Here is a 21200-nt window from a genome sequence, read left to right on the forward strand (position 1 = left end):
TGTATTGGCATGTGCGTGGAAAAACAGGGCGCAACAGCTGCACGCCGCCAGCAGCCGGGTTTGCTGGCTGGGCTCTGCCAGCAGCCATCGCCTGAACAAAAATGTAACCCCGCTTCTCTTCTCCCCTTTCCTCCCCCGCCCCTTCTGCCCCTTCCTCCCCCTAGGACCCCGCTGGGATTTTTGAACTGGTGGAAGTGGTTGGCAATGGCACGTACGGGCAAGTCTACAAGGTTTGTGTCAGAATTTCTTCTCCTTTTATTGTTGCCGATTTTCCAGAGGGTACCGGGTGCCTGCGCCGGGTTGAGCACACGGCTGAAGGCGAGCCACCCGCACTGGCAACCGGAACAGTGAGAGGTGGTAGAAGTGTTGCCCTTGTCATTGTTACTGGCCTCGTCAAGTTTGTCAGCCTCTTGGCTTCTGATTTTTCAGATGGGTACAAATAACTTTCCCGGGTACCCATCCTGTAATGATGAAATATGCCTTTATTGTCCTTATTCTTCCCTGTGCTCCTTCCAGAGAAATGACCAAACCAAGTGGACACTGTCAGAGTGTGGCTCGGTTATACAAACACGTCCACAGGCTTATTCAGCTTTGCTGCTGGAAATCCTTATGGAAGTTGCTGCTGCTGCAGTGACTTTAGACAAAGACATTGGCCTTAATTAAATTGTCACCCGGTTTCCTTGAGAGTGTTGAAGCTGTGGAGTTGGGGGCGAGTGCATCTGATGGGCTGTGCAGAGATGAGGGGTGCAGAGTGACAGTAATAAGTGACCGAAGCAGAGAAACTTATTTTGTGGAAATCAGAATTCCCAGAATAACCTGTTTGACAAGTGTATGACTTTAAAAAATAGAAATCAGAGAGTGCCCATGTGGGTGTGAAACTAGCCTACTTTTTCCTTTTTTTCTTTTTTTACCCTTTAGTGTGCAGTCAGTGGAACAAACAATCTTGAGCTTGCATGACTTTGCAGTGAGTGCTAGCTACCAGGATGACTAATTATTTGCACAGACTTAATACTTGGCTAAAGATTGAAGGCTCTAGCCTTAAACTATAGAAATGCAAGATGCATTTGGAGAGAGAGAAAGAGAGAGATGAAGATACTTAGCTGCTTGTTTGGTTTTTTGGTTGCTTTTTTTTTTGTTGTTTTGTTTTTCTTTTTGCTTATAAACAAGGGAGTGTAATTGGTCTGAGTTTCCCTGATGGCAAGATACTGCTGCTTGCAGCTCCACCAGTAACTAAATAAAGCGTTTTGCTGCCTCTTCTGCAAATGAAACACATGTCAGTTTGTTTTGAGGGCGTGAACCTCAGCCTTCCTGATGGAGAATTAGTCTGCCTGTGCAGTGTATTCGTTGCTTTTTAAGACTTGAGCTGAATAGCCAGGCTGCCGCTGTTGGTATAAAGCTGGAAAAAAGAATGTGGCTCAAAGGGCCACAGGAGAGGGGGAAGATGAGTAAAAAGGTGCCCTTTGACACAACCTCAACCATTTAATTTTTTTCTGTAATTTCAAAGGACGCAATTTTTTTCTGTAATCATTTGCTCCCAGAGCTTGCATCATCTGAACCCTTTAAAAAAAATTAATAGGGTGTGAATGTGGGACTTGAAACTCTCCTGTTAATTATTGCAATTTAGTGCATTGTTTCTCAGTGTACTTGTTAATGCTTTTGAGTTATTGAGCAAAGTCCTCCTTAGTTTAACAGTCTTGACAACAGAAATGTTAAATTTCCTTTTCTTTAAATAAGGTAGAGCTCTCCCAGAATAGTTAGCATTAAACATGAAACTGGGCACGTTTATTGTCTTGGAAGAGTTGAAGGAACACCTGATGTCTAAGGGCATCAGTGTCACTGTGATAATGGGGAGCAGCAGGCAGTCTCTTTTCTTGCTGTAGAGCCTGCTAGACAGTAATGAATTGACAGGTGTTTAAGGTATTTTGGGTTGGCACTGCTTCTTCCTAGGTATTTGCCCACATTTGTGTACATACACTGATAATGTGGACACCTGACAGGGCTGTATGTAAACAAATAATATGAAACCAAAAAACTTACTTGCTGCGATAAATATCTTTCTTTTTAAACTAATGAAGTTAAGTTAAAAAAAAAAAAAGCAGTTGTTGCAAAAGTTGTTGCAAAAACCCCCCAACTTTTCTTGGCCACTTTTTTTGCTAGAGGAAATGCTCCAGGGACACCCAAAGATGAGACTGTATGTGTATGTTATGAGGGCTTTCACAGGAACTGCATAACCGAGGGAAAAACGTGTTTACGCCGTGTTTGCTTGTTGCCTTCCGCTTTCCTTCTACCCAGCAACCACTTCTTGAAATCCCTCTTCCTGGATGGTTTTATTTCCCTTGCAAGCGGTCCGTCATCCCGAGGCAGGGCTGGGGGTGGCGTGTCGGTTGCTTTTGAGGAGCCGAGCTGCGAGATGCAGTTTGATGTACTTCCACATTCGTGTACAGGCATCAGCGATGATGTCACCCGGGAGCGGGATTGGCTGGCTACCTGCCACTGCGGGGAGGACACGGAGGGAGCCGAGAGGCCATGACGTTATCTCTTTGTCTAGCTCATACACCCGCCGATGATGCCGAAGGTCGTTTGCCCGGCTGGGCAGTCGGCTTTCCAGCAGCGCTGGGAAGGGGACAGCGCCAACCTGTTGAAAAAGCAGAAAATAGCCCTGTTTTCCTACTCTTTGCCTTAGCTGAGCTAGCTGGAAATAGCTCATCTATTTGGCTGGAGATATTTCTGTTGCTAGTTCTACCTTAGCTATTTATTTAGCTATATGTAGGTGTGTAGATGTTTATACATCTATGAAATGTGAGGGTAGCCCTTGGATGTTTGGCACCTAAATGCAAGTGGAGTTACTCCCGCATTTTGTGCATTGAATGGGTTGGCTTAGGTGGAATCTTACTGTGGGTCTGGGACCTCAGGGGTGAGGTGGTAAAAATACTAAGTTTTCTGTTACTGTGCTTGAACTGGGGTAATGGCTTTAAACTGAGAGTAGGTTTAGATTAGGTATTGGGAAGAAATCCTTTACTGTGAGGGTGGTGAAGCACAGGAACAAGTTGCCCAGAGAACTTGTGGATGCCCCATCCCTGCAAGCATTCAAGGCTGGGTTGGATTGGGCTTTGTGCAGCCTGGTCTAGTGGAAGGTGTTTCTGCCTATGACAAAGGGGTTGGAGCTAGACGATCTTTGAGATCCCTTCCAACCCAAACAGTTCTGTGATTCTGAAATCTGTAGAGTTTATATTATTTTCATCTTCATAACCTTGCTTACACCTCTCCTGTGTGAAGAAGTCTTTTGTGTCAAAAGCAGCTTGTTATACACTGGTGAATTAATGGGGGGCAAAAAAAAAAAAAAAAAGCACAGCGGAAGGGGCCTTGGCTCATTCGTCCTGGGGCCAGGCAGAGCTCTACTGCTGCTCGGAAATCCTGGGGAATGAGAGTTGTTTTGCCTTTCGTAGTTGGTCCGAAACCCGACAACGATGGCGTGGAAGTTGCACCACTTAGGTTAGAGAGAAAGCAAAGGGTTAAACGCTGCCAAGTACGGCCGGCAGCGTTCCCTCCGAGCCGAGGCGGGAAGGACCGGCCGCAGAACCCCCCGGCTCGCTCGTTCTCACACTTTTAAGGAGTCCCAGGCCAGTGCTGGAGTTGGGAGGGAGAAATTTCCCTTGGGTAGGTCGGTATCAGCTGGCGGGAGCCGAGCGGCGTGTGCGGGCCGGCCCGGGCCGCGCCTGTGCCCTCGGCGGGCGGGGAGCCCCGGGCCGCCCCCCGCCCCTGCCCGCACCGCTGGGCCCCCGGCGGGCTGGGCGGCGGCGCCGGGCTCGGCTCGGCCCGGCCCGGCCCGGCCCGGCCCTGCCCGTGGGGGTTCGGCCGCGCCGGGGCTCGCGGTGCCTGCCGCTGGCGTGTGGTGCCGCTGGGATGGCGCACGGATGCGCTGCCCTCTCCTTCCTTCTTGAGTCAGCTCGGTTCCGCTGCCGTGTAACTGGGACTCGCAGCCCTCTCACCGAGTGATCGGCTGCCTGAAGGGCTTTTTGTGATCTTTTGCAAGTAGTCGGAGAAGCATTTTTGGCATTGCTGCGGTTAGGTTTTAGTTTTTCACATCCAGCAGTAAGCTTAATATGAAGTCTAGCTTGGACCAAATGAGAACACTCCTGAAATTTGTCTCAAGATGAGGTCGGAACTGGGTGTTTGATTCCATTCTGGTTTTTGGTATTTTGGGTTTTTTAGTACAAAAATTACCTGTGACGTAAGGACAATTGGTTAGTACAAAAATTACCTGTGACGTAAGGACAATTGGTTAATACTTTTGAAATTTTAAAACCTTTTATCAGCTGATCATAGAGGCATAAAACATTGTAATTTTGCTATTGACACTGAACTGTGTGAACTTGCTTAGTCACTTTCTCTTTTGTTGTGTATATGTCTGTTTTTAAAGACATCTAACACTTTGACTATTGTGAGTGTGCTGTTACATCTCACAGACGTCTTATTCTCTTGTGGCAGCAATGACTTGGGTGAAAGGATGTATTTGTGGGAGTTCTGAGGCATAACAGGAGTGCACCAGAAAGATGAGAATTAGAGGATGATACTCCCAATTGCCCTCAACTCAGGCTGGAGTGACTTTTTCTAAGAGTCATGTAATAGTTAATTCATAGTGAAGGCTTCTTTTGTTGATCTATGTTGCAGCCTTCCAAAACTGCATGTAAATGATGTGTATTGTCTAACTGCTGGCTCGTAAAAGGAAGTGATGTAAGATGTGATCGTTTAAATGCTGATTTGAAAGTAAATTAAAACTTTGCTAAATGTTTTCCCACGCTAAGGACACCCTATTTTTGTTTTAATGGACTTTCTGTCTTGCAAGGTGACTGTGTTGGGGGGGTAGGAAGATAGGACAGTTCTTGGTATTCTCTAGTAACTCAGTTAAGGGTGTTTTTTCCGTTCTCTCCCCTTTGTTTCTCCCACTGCTAAAGGGACATCATTGTGGATTCAAGTGATTTTGTTAAACATGAATACAATTCCAGTCCTATCACTATAAAGACAAACTGTACTGAGGATCAGTGAGGTCATTGGCTTTCAGGAACTGGTCCAGACCAGCTCTCTTAAGTAGGGATTGCACTTCTTCCCTTACTCCTCTGATTTTTTTGTGGATTGTGTTGCAAAGTGAGACCTTGGTGTTTTAGAAATCGTGAAGGACCAGGCAGTGGATTGAATTTTGGCATTTTTTGGGTCCTTTAGCTAGATGTTTACTCTCCTGTCCTTCCCTAAACTGGCTGAACTTTTGACCAGTTCTCCATCACCCAAATCCTTCTTAATTAAATACACAAAAGCTAGGCAGGTGGCCAGGGGGGATTACTGATATTTATTTTTATTTAAAAAAAAAAAAAAAAAAAAAAAAAAAAGAGAGAAAAGAAAGCAATGTGCCAGTTGTGGGTAGCCACATGTCCCTCTTGTTCTTCCTCCCCCAGCCCCATCTGTCTGTTTGCAAAATGTACGGGTTTTGCAAACTCCTGGGGCAGGGACTCCTTATTCTGAACTAATTAGAAGAGGATCCAGTGGTCTGGGACTTGGGTGTGTGCAGAGCTTCAAGGTGATGGATGTAACAAGATCCAGCCCAGAGTTTTGTGCTGACATGTAGAAATTTTTTTCAGCTTTCTATCGGAAGATATTTCAACTGGTGTGGATAAAATTTCAGTTGAAATCATCTGGTACTCTCTCCTTGCTTTTTGCATATGTGGTCTCTCTCCCCCTTGGCAGTTGTGCGGGTAATTTCCCTGGGCTTGTATGGGTGGATGGTTTTCCCTAACAAGGTCTCTTCTTGCAGCAGGCATGGGGAAGGTGAGCTTTATCTGTAAGGCCTGGAGTAGGGGTTTTTAGTCATTTTGGGATAGTGAAGAAAGGAGGAAACCAGGAATGTACACCTTCCATTCCTTACTTGATTTTTATTCTCTCCTAGCAGTGTCATGTAGTTTGGTGACATGTTGTCAACTTCCAGGCACCAGAGCCTTGGCTTGATAGTGTGCAGAAATCCTTCTTTTGGTCTCTGTGACGATGGCTGGTCTGCACCTCCCACCCAAGGGAATGATGTGGAGGAACATCCCCAAAGGCAATGCAGCATTATAAGAGGTGCTCACCCTTTGCATTTCCTTGCCTTCAGCACATACATTTTTTAGTATAAATTTTTTGGACGAGAATGCTAGCTAACTTTTCTCATGTGGTCTAGCATGTGTTTGTATATACACATTATGTTCTAATCATCTTTTCAAGTGGTACTTGCTGTTGCAAGAGCGATTTTACCCCGGTACGTTGTATGCCTACCCTCCTGAGATCTGTTTTCTGTGGAGGAAAGTGGTATTTTTGTTTTTTCCATTTTACATTTCTGACGGTACACTCTGGCTCCACCAGGCTTTGGATGACGTTGATATTTAAGCTCAATAGCATTGACTTGCACAATGTGAGCTTGACTGTAGTCAAAGTTACAGTAAGATCCTTATCTGCATCGTTATTTTAGGTCTCAGCCCACAGAAAGTGGTGGAAAGAATCCAGCTTGCTTGAACGAGAGGTGGATTTGGGAGGGGATCTCATAGCTTTGAACAAGAGTTCTCTTATCAAATACTTTATGTTTGTAACATTATGGGTCCCTTATTATTTCTCTGGTTAGCACAGGCTCAAGTAAAGATACTGTTGGCTCTGAAATCAGAGAGCTATGGGAAGGAGGAGGAAAAAGCCCACAATTGTGTATACCTCTTGGGAACCTTGAGGCAGCTTTGATTGTAGAGAGCTTGGGGATTTTGATATTGCATCTCAGTATTATTTGTAAAGTGTATTTTCTGCTTTGGATGTGTTGTGAAACACTTTCACAGAGGCACAAAAAATATGACACTAGTTACAAGCTGTGGAGTATTACTGAATGGCCAGTATGCTGCTGTGAAGCTCATGATACCTCCACCTAAACCTTATTCCTAGTCCCTTGTCATATACTGAGCAAGGCTTGATGAGTCTCCTCCAAGGTGGCCATGGGGCCCTGTAGTCCTAACTCATGTGGCATCTATTTCAGTGTTAGAAAAAGGACAGAGCAGTTTTTTGAAAGAGGAGCAAATACTGACTAGAGACTTGATAGTATTGCTGGCAAAGCACTGCCCTGCTCTCCCAGGCTTTGCTGTCCTGCAGCAGGGTGAAATCTGCTGTTCTGAGTGTAATTAATAATTACAATTTGACCTCAGTGGTGTTGGTTTTAATTTGTTGCTGATTGGGAAATCTGTTAAAAGTACCACTAAAGAAGGATGAAATCACCGAGGCTGGGGAGTGGAGATGCTCGCTCTTTCAGAGAATTTGCACTTTTGAGGCACATAAGGATCAGATAGAGGTATGGATGGAGTCGGCTTCTCTCCACTTTACTTAGAATTGGTGCAATTAAGTCCTATCTGTAATGCCCTGTGCAGCTTAACTGGGCATAAAGGTTGTTGACAAGGTTCTTCTGTGGTCTCCTGCTTGATCTTGTAGTTGCAAGTGCAGGGTGAAATCTATGGGAAGATTTGGAGTTGGGAAGAGATAGTAGGACAATTCAGAGAGAAGCAGTCTACTGAAGGTGAATTTACAGAGGAAATCAGATGAAGGAGAATATGGCTTAAATGTAGAGAGTGAATTAGGGGACTGTTCATAGTTGTGGGCAAGAAAAAGTAGGGTGGAGTCAGGAAAGTGCTTAATATAAGAAAAAGTAAGGGACACTTTAGTAGAAACATATTAGCACATATAATTTATATTAAAATACATGTATTATGAAAGAGATTAGCTTTTAGCCATGGCAGCTCACTAGTCAGCCAGGCTTTGGGCACCAAGGGAATGTTCATTGACACTGTTCTTTGTGCTGATTTCAGCATGGCCCAGGCTGAGGAGATCTCCTTTAGCCCACCTAGCTGTGTTGTGACCGTGTGCCAGAATAAGGGATGTCTTTTGGGGGAGATTGTTTCACACTCCTGGCAGAATGCATCTTTCCCACCGGAGCCGCACCTCCCCGCGTTGCTCTGGCACTGTGGCTGTCATTATCACTGTACAAATAGGACACTGCAAGTGCCAACAGGTCTTGATTGGCCTGTCTAGCAGTAAAACAGCTAACGTGGTAAAACTCCTAACATGGATGCAGTTATACTGGTATTGTAGGGCTTATCTAGTAATGTCTCTGTCACGTCCCTTTGGAGCTGTCCCATGGCGCATTGATAACACCTGCTCTCCGTGCAGGGATCGCAGTGACTCATGGCTTTGTACCTGTGGCTGAAGGAGCCACATGAGCTGTAGCCACTCTCTTCCTGGAGCAAGGTAGTGCTACCCCTGGAGAAGGTCTGCTGTGGGCTGCGGTCAGGATGTGGCTGCTGGGGCTGTTGGTGGTGTGCCACGGATGTTTGTCTGCTTCCTCCCCTGCCCCTGTGTGCCTTGAGCACCCCAGTAGCTCCCTGGCTCTGGGGCTGCTGGTGAGGTCCACTTGCTTAGTGCTCTTCTCACCACCCTGGTTAAGAAAGTCCTAAAAGATCCCTCTGGGCACCGTACATAGGTTTGCAGCTTTGGAGGTGTGGTGCTGCTCCACTCTGTACCTGGCTTTCCTTCTAGTGCCACTCTGCACATGGAAGTGCAGGTCCACATGTCCATCTGTGGTATCCCTCTGCTTCTTTGACTACTTACTCTATGATGTCTTATCCCCCAAAATGGGTTTTCCTTTCAGTTTGTCTATACATGGGGTTCCCCTTGGTTCGCTGGATATTTTAGTGCTCTGAAAGTTGTGCTGGTTTTATGTGTAAATATTTGGGTTACCATCTTCTGATGTTGTACCTATCCATGGTATGGACTTGTTGGCTGTAGTTCCTGCACTTGGAAACTTCACCAGAGGACAGGTGAAATGGGAAAGTGTTACTTAGGAAGGTAGAAGAATGGCAGCAGCTCAAAATAATTGGTTGAATTAAATCTGCTTTATTAACTCCCTGTGGACTTCCAAGGCAATAGTTTATTTTTGCTGGTTTACCTTGTAGCTGATGCACCTTGGAACTGGCACTGTTAAAAATTACTTGAAGTCTTAAAAATACCACAATTTCAGTTAAGCTCTGGTAGTTTCAAAAGCTTCTTCCCAGGATTGAGGGAGAGTAGCTGTAGGGAATGACAGTGGGCAAGAGTTCATGATTCTAATTTAAACTCTAAGCTCAAAACAAAATAAACTTGTCTCAAAACTTGCTCGCTAAACTTTAAGCCATCTAATGGTATCAGATTGTTTTGTTTTCGAATGCAAAAAAGCTTAAGGTCTATGGCTCTTAATGTGTTACCATAAAGTATTCTATTCCCTGATTGGGTTTATGTCAGGGACCCCCAATATTGTTTTGGTTCATTATTTTTCTTATTTTTGTGATTCCCAAAGAAAAATCAGTAGAAAACTTAAAAGGAAGTGCAGATGTACCCATCTTACAAGGCTGCTTTCAAGAGGGAACACTTGTAACTGAGTTAGAAACCTTTACAGATGGGGGTGCAGAAAGAAAGTCAGCATGCTGGTGAACCCTTGCTGTAATCCACTACCATGAGCTACTGCAATAATCAAAATAATTCTTGGGGGAACTGGTGCAGCTGAAATAATGGTGAGGTATTTGCTGACTGGAAGTCCTAATTAAGTTTTTTTTGTGCTTCCCAAAAAACTGATAGTGCTGTGTATCTCTAGTTATGTTTCAGTGGCCTGATGGGTGAAAAATGCGTTTTGTAGTCAGAGCTGCTTTTACACCCAGATGCTCAGTAATTTACAGCTTGCTTCTGTGGAGTGGGCCTGGATGGTACTTCTGAAGATGCTAAAGTAGGTGGGCTGCTTACTGTCCTTTTGCTGTCTGATCTGAGCTGTGTGCTCTTGGACTCAGTGGAGAGAAATAGAACATGGAATGGCCTCTGGAGATAACTACCATAGGATGAAATAAATTGCTCTTTACCTGAGTCTTTGACTATTAATTAAAATAGGAACTTATGATGAATGACATTTTGATGAATGTCTCGGTTTTATGTCGTCTGAATATCTAAGATTGGACAGGTTGACCCCACTGTGTACCATGCATGTAGCAGCTCTTGCAGTCCGTGCTCTTTGTGGGGTATGTAGTAAGAGTGAAGATGCCTTTGTAAGTGAATGTATGAAAGTGAGTGACATGTAAAACCCCACTTGCCCATCATGGAAGGGAAACATCCATGTTCCCAAAAGCTTGTAAGTGACCTGTTTTTGCATGATTCTCTGCACCCTTATATGAAGTATGATAACGTATATGAGACAGTTTTTCTCAATCAGATTCCTCAGAAGTTTTGCAGAAATAAATCTGTCTGTGTGAAAAGCAGTCAGTGCCTTGTGTCTCCTCTCTGGGTCGTTCTGTTCAGGTAGATTATACATCTACAGAGAACACATTTAATCTAGGTTACTGTTTGTCAGGTGAGAATTATAGAGGTACTTCAGTTTTTTGATGATCTTGATAAGGGTTGTAATTAAGTGCCTGACGTTCAAACTGTTTTTTTCAAATGTGTGTTTCTCTGTAAGGTATCCTTTCCCATCAAACCTGTTTGTTTTTTTATTTACTTATTTTTCCCACCTGTGGTGTTGTAATTGCTTCTTCCTGTCTGTAGGCTCAGCTAGTAGAGTTCAGTCTGGATGTGAATCTTGTGTTTAAATCTCGACCTGTTGTAAATCCAAGTATCTTTTCTCTGATTAACACTTGGGTTTTTTGAGACAATATCCTGGATTTTCCTTCAGCAGTTACAGAAGACATTCCTGAAGCACTTGAAGTTTCAGATTCCACACCATTTGTTAAACTGAACTTTTAGTTGCATGGTAATCTCCTGTATAAACACAGAAGGAAGTGGAACTCTCATGTGCTTCTCTGATACTCAGGTTGTCCACTGTGCTTTACTACAGGGTGAGGAGGTGGGAGGGAAGTATGGTAGGGAACTGATGTAGTTTGTTCCCAGCCATCCAGGAAATACGTGACAGAGGTACAATCTAAACCTCTGAACACAGAGTAGTTATGTGCGTTAATCAAAAGAGACCCCTGGGGTCAGTTTTTGTGCTTACCCATGCCAGAGAGAGGGAAGACTGCATGCTGACCCTGTGGTATCATAAAAACTGCCCAAAGAAAGGGTCTAAATGTCTTGGGATGACTGGGTGGGTGGATTTCATAGAGCAAGTCTCATGGTACCCCTGCTTGTTTTACTTGTATTTGTGGTGGAATTGTGTGCTGGCATGCAGTTGGTGAGGTTTCTGCTTAACTGTCTTTTGCAGAAGGGCCTGAACTGAATTGCTCACATGTAACTGTATTGCTGTCTGTAACAGCAAGGTGAGGTGAGGAAGGTATTAGATTATTTTACCATGACTAAACAGCAGCTTTAAGACCTTTAAAATTGGTATATTGACATTTATGAGCAGATACCACATTACAGTGATAGCTTCAGGGGCCTTCTGCTGCATATGAGAGCTCTTGGTTGCTTTAGAAAGCAAATAAATGAAATTTTAAAGGTACCCTAACACAGCTAAGCATGTTAAATTGAAAATGCAAGGTGATGCTATGGCCTTAGATTATCCTGTCAACTGCTGGTATTTCAGCAGATGAAGTTAATGAAGTACTGTCGCAGGAGAAGGAACAAAAGCTGCATCATTGAGAGCTATGGGGGAGTCTGGGATGTGAGAACTTGTCCTGGGGTCTCTTTTTAGTAGTCCTTGTGCTGCAGAGTTGGGATTTGGCAGAGCTGGCATGACTCCAGGCTCCCTTAACTTCTCGCCTTCGCCTGTGTTTCTGGTGTGGTCTTGTGGGGGAAGAAAGAATGTCAGCCTATTAATAGTGACAGCACAGGATTTCTCATCTTCATCTCTTAAGAATCACTGGAATGCTTGAATAACAAATAAATGAAAAATCTCATTTTCTTTTTTTTTTCTTTTTTGTTTTTAATCCGGGTGTTGTAAAAGGTGTACTTTGCTCTTCTTTTCTTTCCCCCACGTGGAAAACTCTGAAATTCTCTGACCTGTCTTGTCCTTGGGGACTATGGATAACACTCTGTACAGCTCCCCCTGTGTGTTTTCACCACAAGTTAAGTTCTGGGGTGATGACAAATGAATATGGAGAAAATGTTTCAAGTCATGTGAAAGAAATGTTACTTGCTAAATAACTTGAGTGTTAAAAGAAAGAATGGGAAAAGCTTTTCTCTTAGCCTTTTTGCAATCTTATATGGGAAGGAATGAAAATCTTTAATATTGACCTAATTTTATTTGTATTTAAGATCAAAGAGCCTTTGTGAATGAGTTGCTTGTCTTGTCTGTCGGTGGCTTTATGGTCTTGAATGGCTTGAGGCACTAAATCAGTTCTGAGTAATGTTACCTTTCCTTAGGTTTCCTCTGAGGTAATGGAGGAGTGCTCTAGTTTCTTCTTCAGGAATAAAGATATATTTGTTATTGAGAAGACTGCGTTTGGCCTAATTGCTGAGTTTGGAGGTGCCCCCTCTGGACCAGGTGTTGTGGCAGTGCTTGTGCTGGGCTTTGGGAAAGGATGAGAGAAATGGGCAGTGAAACCACTGTTGTTGACACTGCTGCTTTGTTCACAGATCAGGTCCTTGGCTTTGCAGTGTCCTCATCTGCTGCTGCTCTGCACCTCTGAGCTCTTGGCTAGCGCAGAGTGTGTAGTCAGTGCGAGCTGGTGTTGTAAGAAAGTGTTTTCATGTTTTGTATACATATGCTCCAGTTGCACTGGGCTATGTGGGAAAGGGGAAGGTTTTTATTTTGTGCTCCCCATCAGAAGGATTTCCCGTTGCAGAAAGGAGAAGGGAAGGTTAGGCAGACAGATGGAATACCTTGGGTGGTATCTGGTTGCTGTATTCCTGCAGGGAGAGGGATCCTGCTGGTTTACATGATTCAGAGCTGTGCTGAAAGCACTGGGTCTTGGAGATACCTGGGATTGCTGGAGAATCTCTTGACCCAGTAACACCATAATGTGGATTTTAATCTTTCTCTGTAACTCAGGAGAAGATGGGAAAAAGAAATATAAACAGCATTTCAAATCTATAAAGATGGCATCAAAGTAGTTTGTAGATCCTTGTGAGTTTGGAAACAAAACCATTAGACTTGAGTATTAAAGTGTTTTGTTACTGCTGAAGTCTGTTCACCCTGTAGAATTCCTATGCTTGGGAAAAGAGGAGATTGTTCTTAAGGGAAGAATCCCAAATCCTCTTCTTTCTTTTTTTTAAGAATTCTTTTTGTGGGTACCATTGTCTCATCTGTTGGGTGTTGTGAAATGGCACATGTGGATGAAAACCCACTGAAGAGGGTGTGGGTGGTATGGTACCTCTGGGGTGGTAGTTGTGTCTGCTGAGCCTTCACTGCTTGTGGGTCTCTGTCAGTGGTGGTGGATGCTGCTGACTTGGCAGTGCCTCTTCTCACCTCCTCTGCTCTGAGATGGTGCTCATTTGTGGGAGTGAGAGGTTACCAATAAACAGGGAATATCACAAAGCCACTTGTGTTGCTGAAATTTATCAAGACCTGTCTTTTTGTCAAGGTTAGCTGAAAAGTTTGGGTTGTGTTTTTCTTGCAAGAGCTCTTGGTTTAAAGCTCCATTAATTGTGTGTCAGTTACTGTATGTGTTATGATAATAATCAAGTGCAAAAGACTAGATTTATTTCAGTAAACATTTCACCTAGTAAAATTTTATAGCTTTTTCTTTAAAGGCCATTCCTTTTTCTCCTGTGCAGACTGTGCACCCAGCAGCAGTACAGTGTTTCCCTGAGAGATGTGTTTATAACCTGACCTTGAGATGCTTCTCTTTCCAAGACGCGGACAGGGTTGTTCCAAAGATGCTCAGTCCTGAGTGTCTTTGCAAGGCAGAGATTGAGTTTGCCTCTGCTGTGCTGGCTTTTGTGGGTTTCTTTTAATAGTGACTATGGACAGCTTTGAAAGATGATAAAAACAACATGCTGAAATGACTAGGGACTGAATCACAGCCGTCAGCAAAACCACCTCGTTTCGGGAACGGTTCTGCGTGACGGCAGAAAGTCTTGTGAGCACCCGAGCCAAACTTCTCTTCAACAAGTATGAGATTTCATGGTTTGAATGTTTTGAGAGAAATGTTCTGAACATCTTTGCTGTCTTAGGCCAGCAGGAATGCACACCTTAACAGACTATGACACCACCTGTATGCTCATGATTTAAGAGATGTAAATGTCATTTGAGAGATAACAAAGTGTGGTGCATGATAGAAGCAAATCCCTGTGCAGAGTTGAGGTGTATATTGGTTTAGCTTAGATTACTTTTGTAAAGCTAGAAGTACTTTGACTCTCCAGGAACAGACCCTGTCTGCTGAAGTCAGAGGAACTAAGAACTGAGTGTCAGCCTGGCTCTGGAGCTTGTGGTTAGAGCTGTGTGGGCAAAGGCTGGCACATTTTTGGTTTGAGACAATGTTCACTTGTCAGACTTGTGAGAAAGAAGTATTCTTTCTAGAAAGAACACTTTCTGGAAGTGCCTCAGGTCCTTAACTTCTTTGATTTATTCTTTAATATTTTCTCATATAATACATTTTGTGATTTTGCTCTTTCTCTTAGTGATGGCAGATTTCTCTCTCTTTGTGTGGTTTGTTTTGTCCTTGCAATCTTCCTTCATACTCATCTGATATGGGTGAATTCCTCCTGCTAGTCTCCCTTCCTCTAAATTCTATACTCATCAACTTTTGCATTTCTTTCTCTAGACTTGTCTGAGGCTTTATATTTTTGTCTAAAAGTAACTAACAAATAGAAAGGATGTGGTTAAATCCACATGACCTCCGATATATTGGCTGTAGCTCTGTCAAGATGAATGAGGGATATTTGTTTTTACATTAGTGTTGCTCCACATGCATTCTGTACCTTCTTTAATTTTTTTTGTGGTCTCTTTTTATCCTGGGTTTCTGAAAGAATGAAGCTTTGTCCACTTCATTTTGTCCTCAACACTTTTTCAACCTCAGGGTGGACTTCACCTGAGTTTTGATTTGGGTTATGGGTCTGAAATCCTTACAAGTTTCATGAAAAAATAGATGAGTAGGTAGATAGATGGGAGTGCGAGAGCCTGTTTGCTCTTTTCTTCCCCCTTGCTTCTCAGTTAAACCCCCTCATTATTGGTCCTTGGGATAGTGTGTACACAGGCTTCAGGTTACCCCTGCTTGCAGATCTGTCTTCTGCTCCAGTGGGGCATTTTTTTTATCCTGGTCTTTCAGAGGAAAAGGCTGGTGCCATTTTCTGAAGTTTGGGTGTTCCGTCTCCCGTCAGTCAGAGGAGCTCTGAGGGGAGGGGATGCTCTCTCTCAGGGCTTCTGTCTCCACTGGGATTGAAGATGTGAGATCTGGATATGCTCACTAAAGTGCACTGAAAGTCTTTGTCTAGACGAGGCATGCTGCCCTTGACACATGCTAAGTTGGTGTGGTTTAAAGCCGCGGGTACTTAGTGTGTGCTAACCTCGGGAGGTAAATCCAGGGCTAGACAAGCCCCCTAAGGAGGTGGTGGACAAGGTGGGGATTTCTTTGCATTTATTGTGACTTCAGCTGGTGCCTAAATGCAAAACTAGTAGTAAACAGTCATAAACCCTGGATGCTTTTTCTCTTGTCAGCTCCTGTCCGAATAGGGACTTTTTCATGACACATGCTTGTTTGCTCATGTTTCTCTTTTAAGGAAAGGAGTTAAACTAGGCAATAACCACCAGTAATTCAGTGCTCTGTTAAGCATGTAATAAACCAAGCCCCACATCTCTCTCTGGAGCCATTAGAGACTGCCACCCTTTGTTTCTCTGTTGGTGGGGAGGAGGGAAGAAATGGGGCACGACTGGCTTATGTTGTGGGAAGGACAAAAGGGCGCCGAGCAGGGGAGAGGTGTGATGGTGCAGTGCTCCCAGGACAGACACCCCCATCCTGCCCCAAGAGTGCAGGGTCAAACCCCAGCCCCTGCTCTCTGCCTGTGGTGGCAAAACATTGTGAAGTCTGCTTCAAATGTGTTCAAAGAGGAGTTGCAGCCCCTTGTGATTGGTGCCAATTTGATGGGTCTCAGCTTTTCCTTCTGATGTAGGCACCTCTCTTGACTACAAGGCTTGCTATCAAATTCTGACCTTTGTTTAATCCAAGAGCAGCCCACCTGTGGGCTAGCCAGTAGCTGATTCTATTCTGCTCTGCTTGCAGTCATTGCTAAAATACAGCCTTCTACCAAGTTATCAAGTGGACTTCATTGGAATTTTTTTTAAAAATAAAACTAGTCCATGCAGGTGTTGGTACAGAGTAGAAACAAAGGAAAGGCTTTTACCAATGTGTGGATACATATTTAGGACACGTGTATTACAGAGTTCTGGGAACCTCTTGCTGTAAAAACCGAAATTGAAGTACCACCTCATCTCTAAACTGCCCCTTTAAGCCTAAACACAGCCTCTGAAAATCAGTTTGCTCTTTAACAAAGAGAATGGCTTCATACTCTTTCTCTCTGTGATCCTGCAAAAAGCATTTCCAGAGGGTACCTTTCTTATACTTATGCAGAACAAATTTTAGCAAAGCATTTCATTTTCTTCTCTCTTCAGATTTATGAAAATGAGCTCCGTCATGACTTTTCAAAGTGTGGGTTTAAGCAGAAACTCTCAAGGCATTTCAGTACTGGTTCCGATGCAGCTGTTAGTTTAAGAAATCTCTTTTTAAGCTGGGGGTGGCCGTTAATTTTATTCAGGAGAGGAAAATGCAGTGTTGAGCTGAATAAACCGTAGTTTAGCTGATACTTATTTTGAGATTGGGTGTGGCAGGTAAAAAGACATTCTGTCAGAAACACGAAAGAAGAAAGACTGGTTTCAATTTTGTTACAACGATTTTTTAACAACTTTTTCTAAAATTTTCTCCTGCAAGGCAAATTACCAGCCCTGCCATCCGGAGAGCACTGTCACCCCCTGACATCCTGCTTTGACTTCTTTGTTGCAACACTTGTGCCTTTTCAAAATGTATTGCGCTGTTCACTGTAGGACATTTGATATACATGAACTTTTGTTTCTTGCTCTTCTAGGTGTAAGGAGGTGCTTAGTGGCTCTGTAACTGCTGAATGGCAGTGTAAAAGACAACAGGTGCTAGGCAATTGGTAAAGAGGAGGTGGGGGAACTGAGGGAGGAAAGCAGGTTGTCTCTGTGGGTCTGTCTTCTTTAGCTTGGCTTGAAGCTTCCACGTGGACCGTCACCACATCCTGTCTCTGGCTCTGTGGGTTAGCCCGTGTGATTGTCCCCCTGAGACTGTGTGGGCATCATGGCCTTAAGAAATGGTCCATTTAATTTGTCTAGATGATAATAGCATTTGATGGGGGAAGCTTTAAATGTGGAGTTACTGCCTTTGGAGCCTGGAGCTTAGTCACAGTTTTCCTTGCTGGTTGTGCTTCTCTTCCCCAGATGTGTTTGGCTGATCTGCTCCTTGCTCAGGAGCAATGCTCTCCCCTTGGGAGCCATTCACTCCTTTGCGTTGATTCAGATCCTGCACCCCAGAAGCTGCTTTTCCTGTCCTTCCTGGGTGTGGAGTGGATGGGAGAGCAGGGACACACAGCAGGCTTATTATACTGTTTCCCAGCCTGGTATACCAGATGAAGTGAAATTTGTTGTCTATTCAGAGTTTTTTCACCTCATGGATGAATGGAGGAGTGTGTCAGGGTGTCTATGGCCTTGTGCCATACAGCGAGCAGTGGAGGATGAAGAAACTGCTGTAGGTCTCGTCTCCAGCCTTCCACATGCTGATTGCTCCTGTATCCCCAATTCAGTCTTTCCCGTGCTGGATAGTAATGCAGTGGTCTTTCTGGTAGCAGCAGGCAACAAATTATAAAGATCAAAACTCTGTCACTTGGATATCTGCAGTTTTGAATGTACTTACATAGCCTCTTTTCCCCAGGAAAACCATAATTGCATCTATTTTTTAAGATTCGCTCCTCTTTGCCCCCCTCCTTCCCCCCCTCACCCCCTTGATCTCCAAGGAGGTGACAATTGAGGAAGGATTGAGCCAAGTCTGGTTTTTTAGGTATTAGGAGGTACTTAGAGCAGTTTCTGCTGAGACTGCCATCTGGACAAAGATTCATTTACTGAGGAGCTGCAGTGGTTCCAGGGGAGGACTGTTCACATGGGGTGTGTGTGGTACCAGCAGGCTGAAAAGGCAGTAAGGAGAGATAATAGGCTGCTCTATGGTTACTTTGGGACACTGTGTTTCTTGAAGTTTTCACTGGATTAAAAAAAGCAAGTAGTCATTGCAGATGGGCTTTGTGCTGACCAAGTAATGTACTGGGTAGGCAAAGGACTCTAATAATTGTTAATTGCTCCTATATGGCAAATTCACTAATAATATTGGTGGTCAGGTACTTGAGAATCACTTTTTCCTTCCAGTCATCTGGTCCTGTACCTGTCCCGTACAGGAATTGCTGAAAACAGCTTAGGTTCTTGGGAAGAGTTTAAAATGCAGTGTATTTCCAGCTTGACCCCTTGAAGCGTTTGGCTCTTGCCCTCGGACATGGATCTTGTTAGTCCTGCTCTGCTGAGTTTAACTGGCTGTGTTTCATGCTCTCTGTGCTGGAATTGATTAGAGCTGTGTGGACACGCCACACATGTCCCACTCTGGGAGCATTGGACTGGTGGGGCTTCACATTTGGGCACCAGAAGGATTAAAGGGCATGCTTTGGAAAGATACCACTTCATCGTGCTGATAAGAGGCTCTTAGCACACAGGAGGGAGAGGGGGTTAATGCCCTTTTTACCCAGGGTCTGTTTAAAGAAAGGCAGTAATTTAACTAAAATATACATCCACAGTTCCTTTCTGTTTAAACTGAAATTACTGAGTAAAGAAATGCATCCTGGGAACAGATGAAGCTGTATGCTGGGAAAGGAGCACATTTCTCTCAAGCTCAGTTGACACCAATACTATTCAGGGTTCTCTGTATTAAATATTTGATAAATCTCTAGTAGACTTGAATTCTGTGTGGTTTGAATTACTTTTGATTTTTTAAGTCTATAGGATTCTGACATCTTTTTTTTCATTGTGATCTGTCATCATGAAATGAGTACTTGGGTATAATTGTTCATAGCCACATCCTGGTGATGGGCAGAGTGATCCCTGTGGAGCTGGCCATAATGCTACATTTTCAACTCTGGGAGGTCCAGAAAGCTCTGGTCTTGAAATTTGTTGCTTCAGAAATATTTGGTTAAATGTGTTGTATTATCATAAGGTTGGTTTTATTGCTATTTCCTATATTTTGTTAAAAATGTATTATTAAAAGTGCAAGCATATGTATTTCCTTGTAATGATCCCTTTCTTTTTCTGCTGTTGGCTGCAGTTTGCTATAGGATTGTTAGCATCCAGTGCTTCCAGGCATGGCAAGATGGGGAGCGAGGAGTGGTGTTCCTCCTAATTTTTTTTTAATGTTTTATTTTATCAGAAAATATTTAGGGTTTTTTGTTTGTTTAGTTTGGTTTTGTTTCTTTGATTTTTTTTTTTTTTTAGAGCTGGAGAGAGGTCAATTCTCCCTGTGCATTCTAGAGCAGGAGTCTGGATCTTCCTCTCTTGTTGAGTTATATTTGGGGCTGTTATATTTTTTGCCCATCTGTGTGCTGTAAGTATGTAGGTGCCACTGGCCTCTGTGACTGTTTGCCTTCTTCCCCCCACTCCCAGCTGGAAACAGCCCAGACTTTTCTCCTGCCCCCTGCATTGTATTCCCAGCCTTTGGATGAACTTGTCTTGTCAGGGAGCCACGGGCACAGGTGATTTCTGCTGAGTAGATGCACCTGCACTGTGTCCCTGTGTAATTTTTATGAGCCAGTGCAGTGGTGTTCTCAAAACATTGAATGGAGAGGAGGGAAGTCAAGGGGAAAAGAACTCAACCAACCCAGCCTTGAGCAGTTGCTTGTAGCTGTTTCAGGCAGCCTTGCTGCTGCTTTATCACATATATGCTTGGGGCCTGCAGATTCTGGACTGCAGAGGATAAGAAAAAAAAAATATAAATCAACTCCAGAGAGAACTTGATTTGCTTATTCACAGTACAGATATCTTTCCTAGCAAGAGCACAGATTTTTTTTAAGGGAAAAATGCTGATTCCATGTGAGCAATTGTGATATTTTGTTGTGAGTAATGATGAATATATTCCTTTGCAAAGCAGGACTGTTAAAAAATTCTTTCACCCAGCTAGGGGTGCAGGGTGGTGTTTGGTGGTCTTTCCCCATTTCTCCTTATTTTAACCAGGTCTGCAACTATTTGTCTTTTGAGAGATCCTTTCTGGAGATGTTTGCTGTGAGTTAATTTTCCCCCCTCCCAAATGGTATTTTCTTGGTTTCTCAGTTTGCATTTTCCATCCTTCAGAATATTTAGTACTTGAGACATTAGTCTTCAGTCTGTTTTCCATAAGGTTATAGGTATGTAAGAAATGCTGGAGACAGCTAAAACAAAAGACCTTCCCAGACAAGAAATATAATACAAGCCACCTGAGTACCTTGCTCTTGTCTAGCTGCCTGCTAGCAACCCTCCTTTATTTCTCTCAGTCTCAGGGCCTCCACGAAGTCTCTCCCCATCAGATTTGCCAAGTGCTTGGTTGCCTGTTAATCACTGTAATAAAAAGCACGTTTAAGATAGGTGGGTGTCGCGGGATTCTTGTCAAGACTCTCTGTCTCCTCTGTCTGTGCAGCTTTTTCCAGCAATGAGTGTGGATGGAGTGACTCAGACCCCCAAAGTGCAGCTGAGCCAGCAGCTTGCCTATGGGTACAGGCTTGGCCATTTCCTTCTTACCCCCTGCTTCGCACAGACAGGCATCAGGCAGATCCTCATTTTTCAGGGGACATCAGGGAGGTTGTGTTATGTATGGCTGGGTAGAGGATGTTTGGTGTGTGCACAGCACTAGTGAAACTTCTGCAGAAGGGCTGCAGCTCACCCTGCTCCTTACTCTGAGACCAGATGTGTTTGTTCTGTTACTATGGACAGCCATGGAAAGCTGCTCTCAGCATGGATGTGGGTCATAGGGTCACGGTCACATAGCTGATGAGGGCTGGTCTGTCAGGGCTAGTGTTAGCCATGGATGACCCTCTGGCTGACTGCAGGTTTGAAAGCTTGAGCTCAGGTGGGGGAGCCTTTTGGTGCTGTCTTCGTCCATCACTCGCCTCGGCTGATGCTCGTCAGCACCTTGGTGTTGCCCAATGCTGGTTCAACTCCTTGTCAATTCATCTCTGTTATACAAGTC

The 21200-nt window shown here is 44.0% G+C and overlaps 1 protein-coding gene across 10 annotated transcripts in view; it reads left to right on the forward strand.

Moving 5' to 3' along the window:
• Positions 1 to 21200, forward strand: part of MAP4K4 (mitogen-activated protein kinase kinase kinase kinase 4) — a 165313-nt gene that overhangs the window by 1092 nt on the left and 143021 nt on the right. For all 10 annotated transcript variants that reach the window (XM_059839539.1, XM_059839533.1, XM_059839538.1 and 7 more), the window contains exon 2: positions 165 to 230. In XM_059839539.1, the coding sequence (XP_059695522.1) occupies positions 165 to 230 (66 nt within the window). The remainder of the gene's footprint in view (positions 1 to 164; positions 231 to 21200) is intronic.

The sequence above is a fragment of the Haemorhous mexicanus genome, chromosome 2 (genome assembly GCF_027477595.1).
Source record: "Haemorhous mexicanus isolate bHaeMex1 chromosome 2, bHaeMex1.pri, whole genome shotgun sequence".
In the NCBI taxonomy this organism is placed as follows: domain Eukaryota; kingdom Metazoa; phylum Chordata; class Aves; order Passeriformes; family Fringillidae; genus Haemorhous; species Haemorhous mexicanus.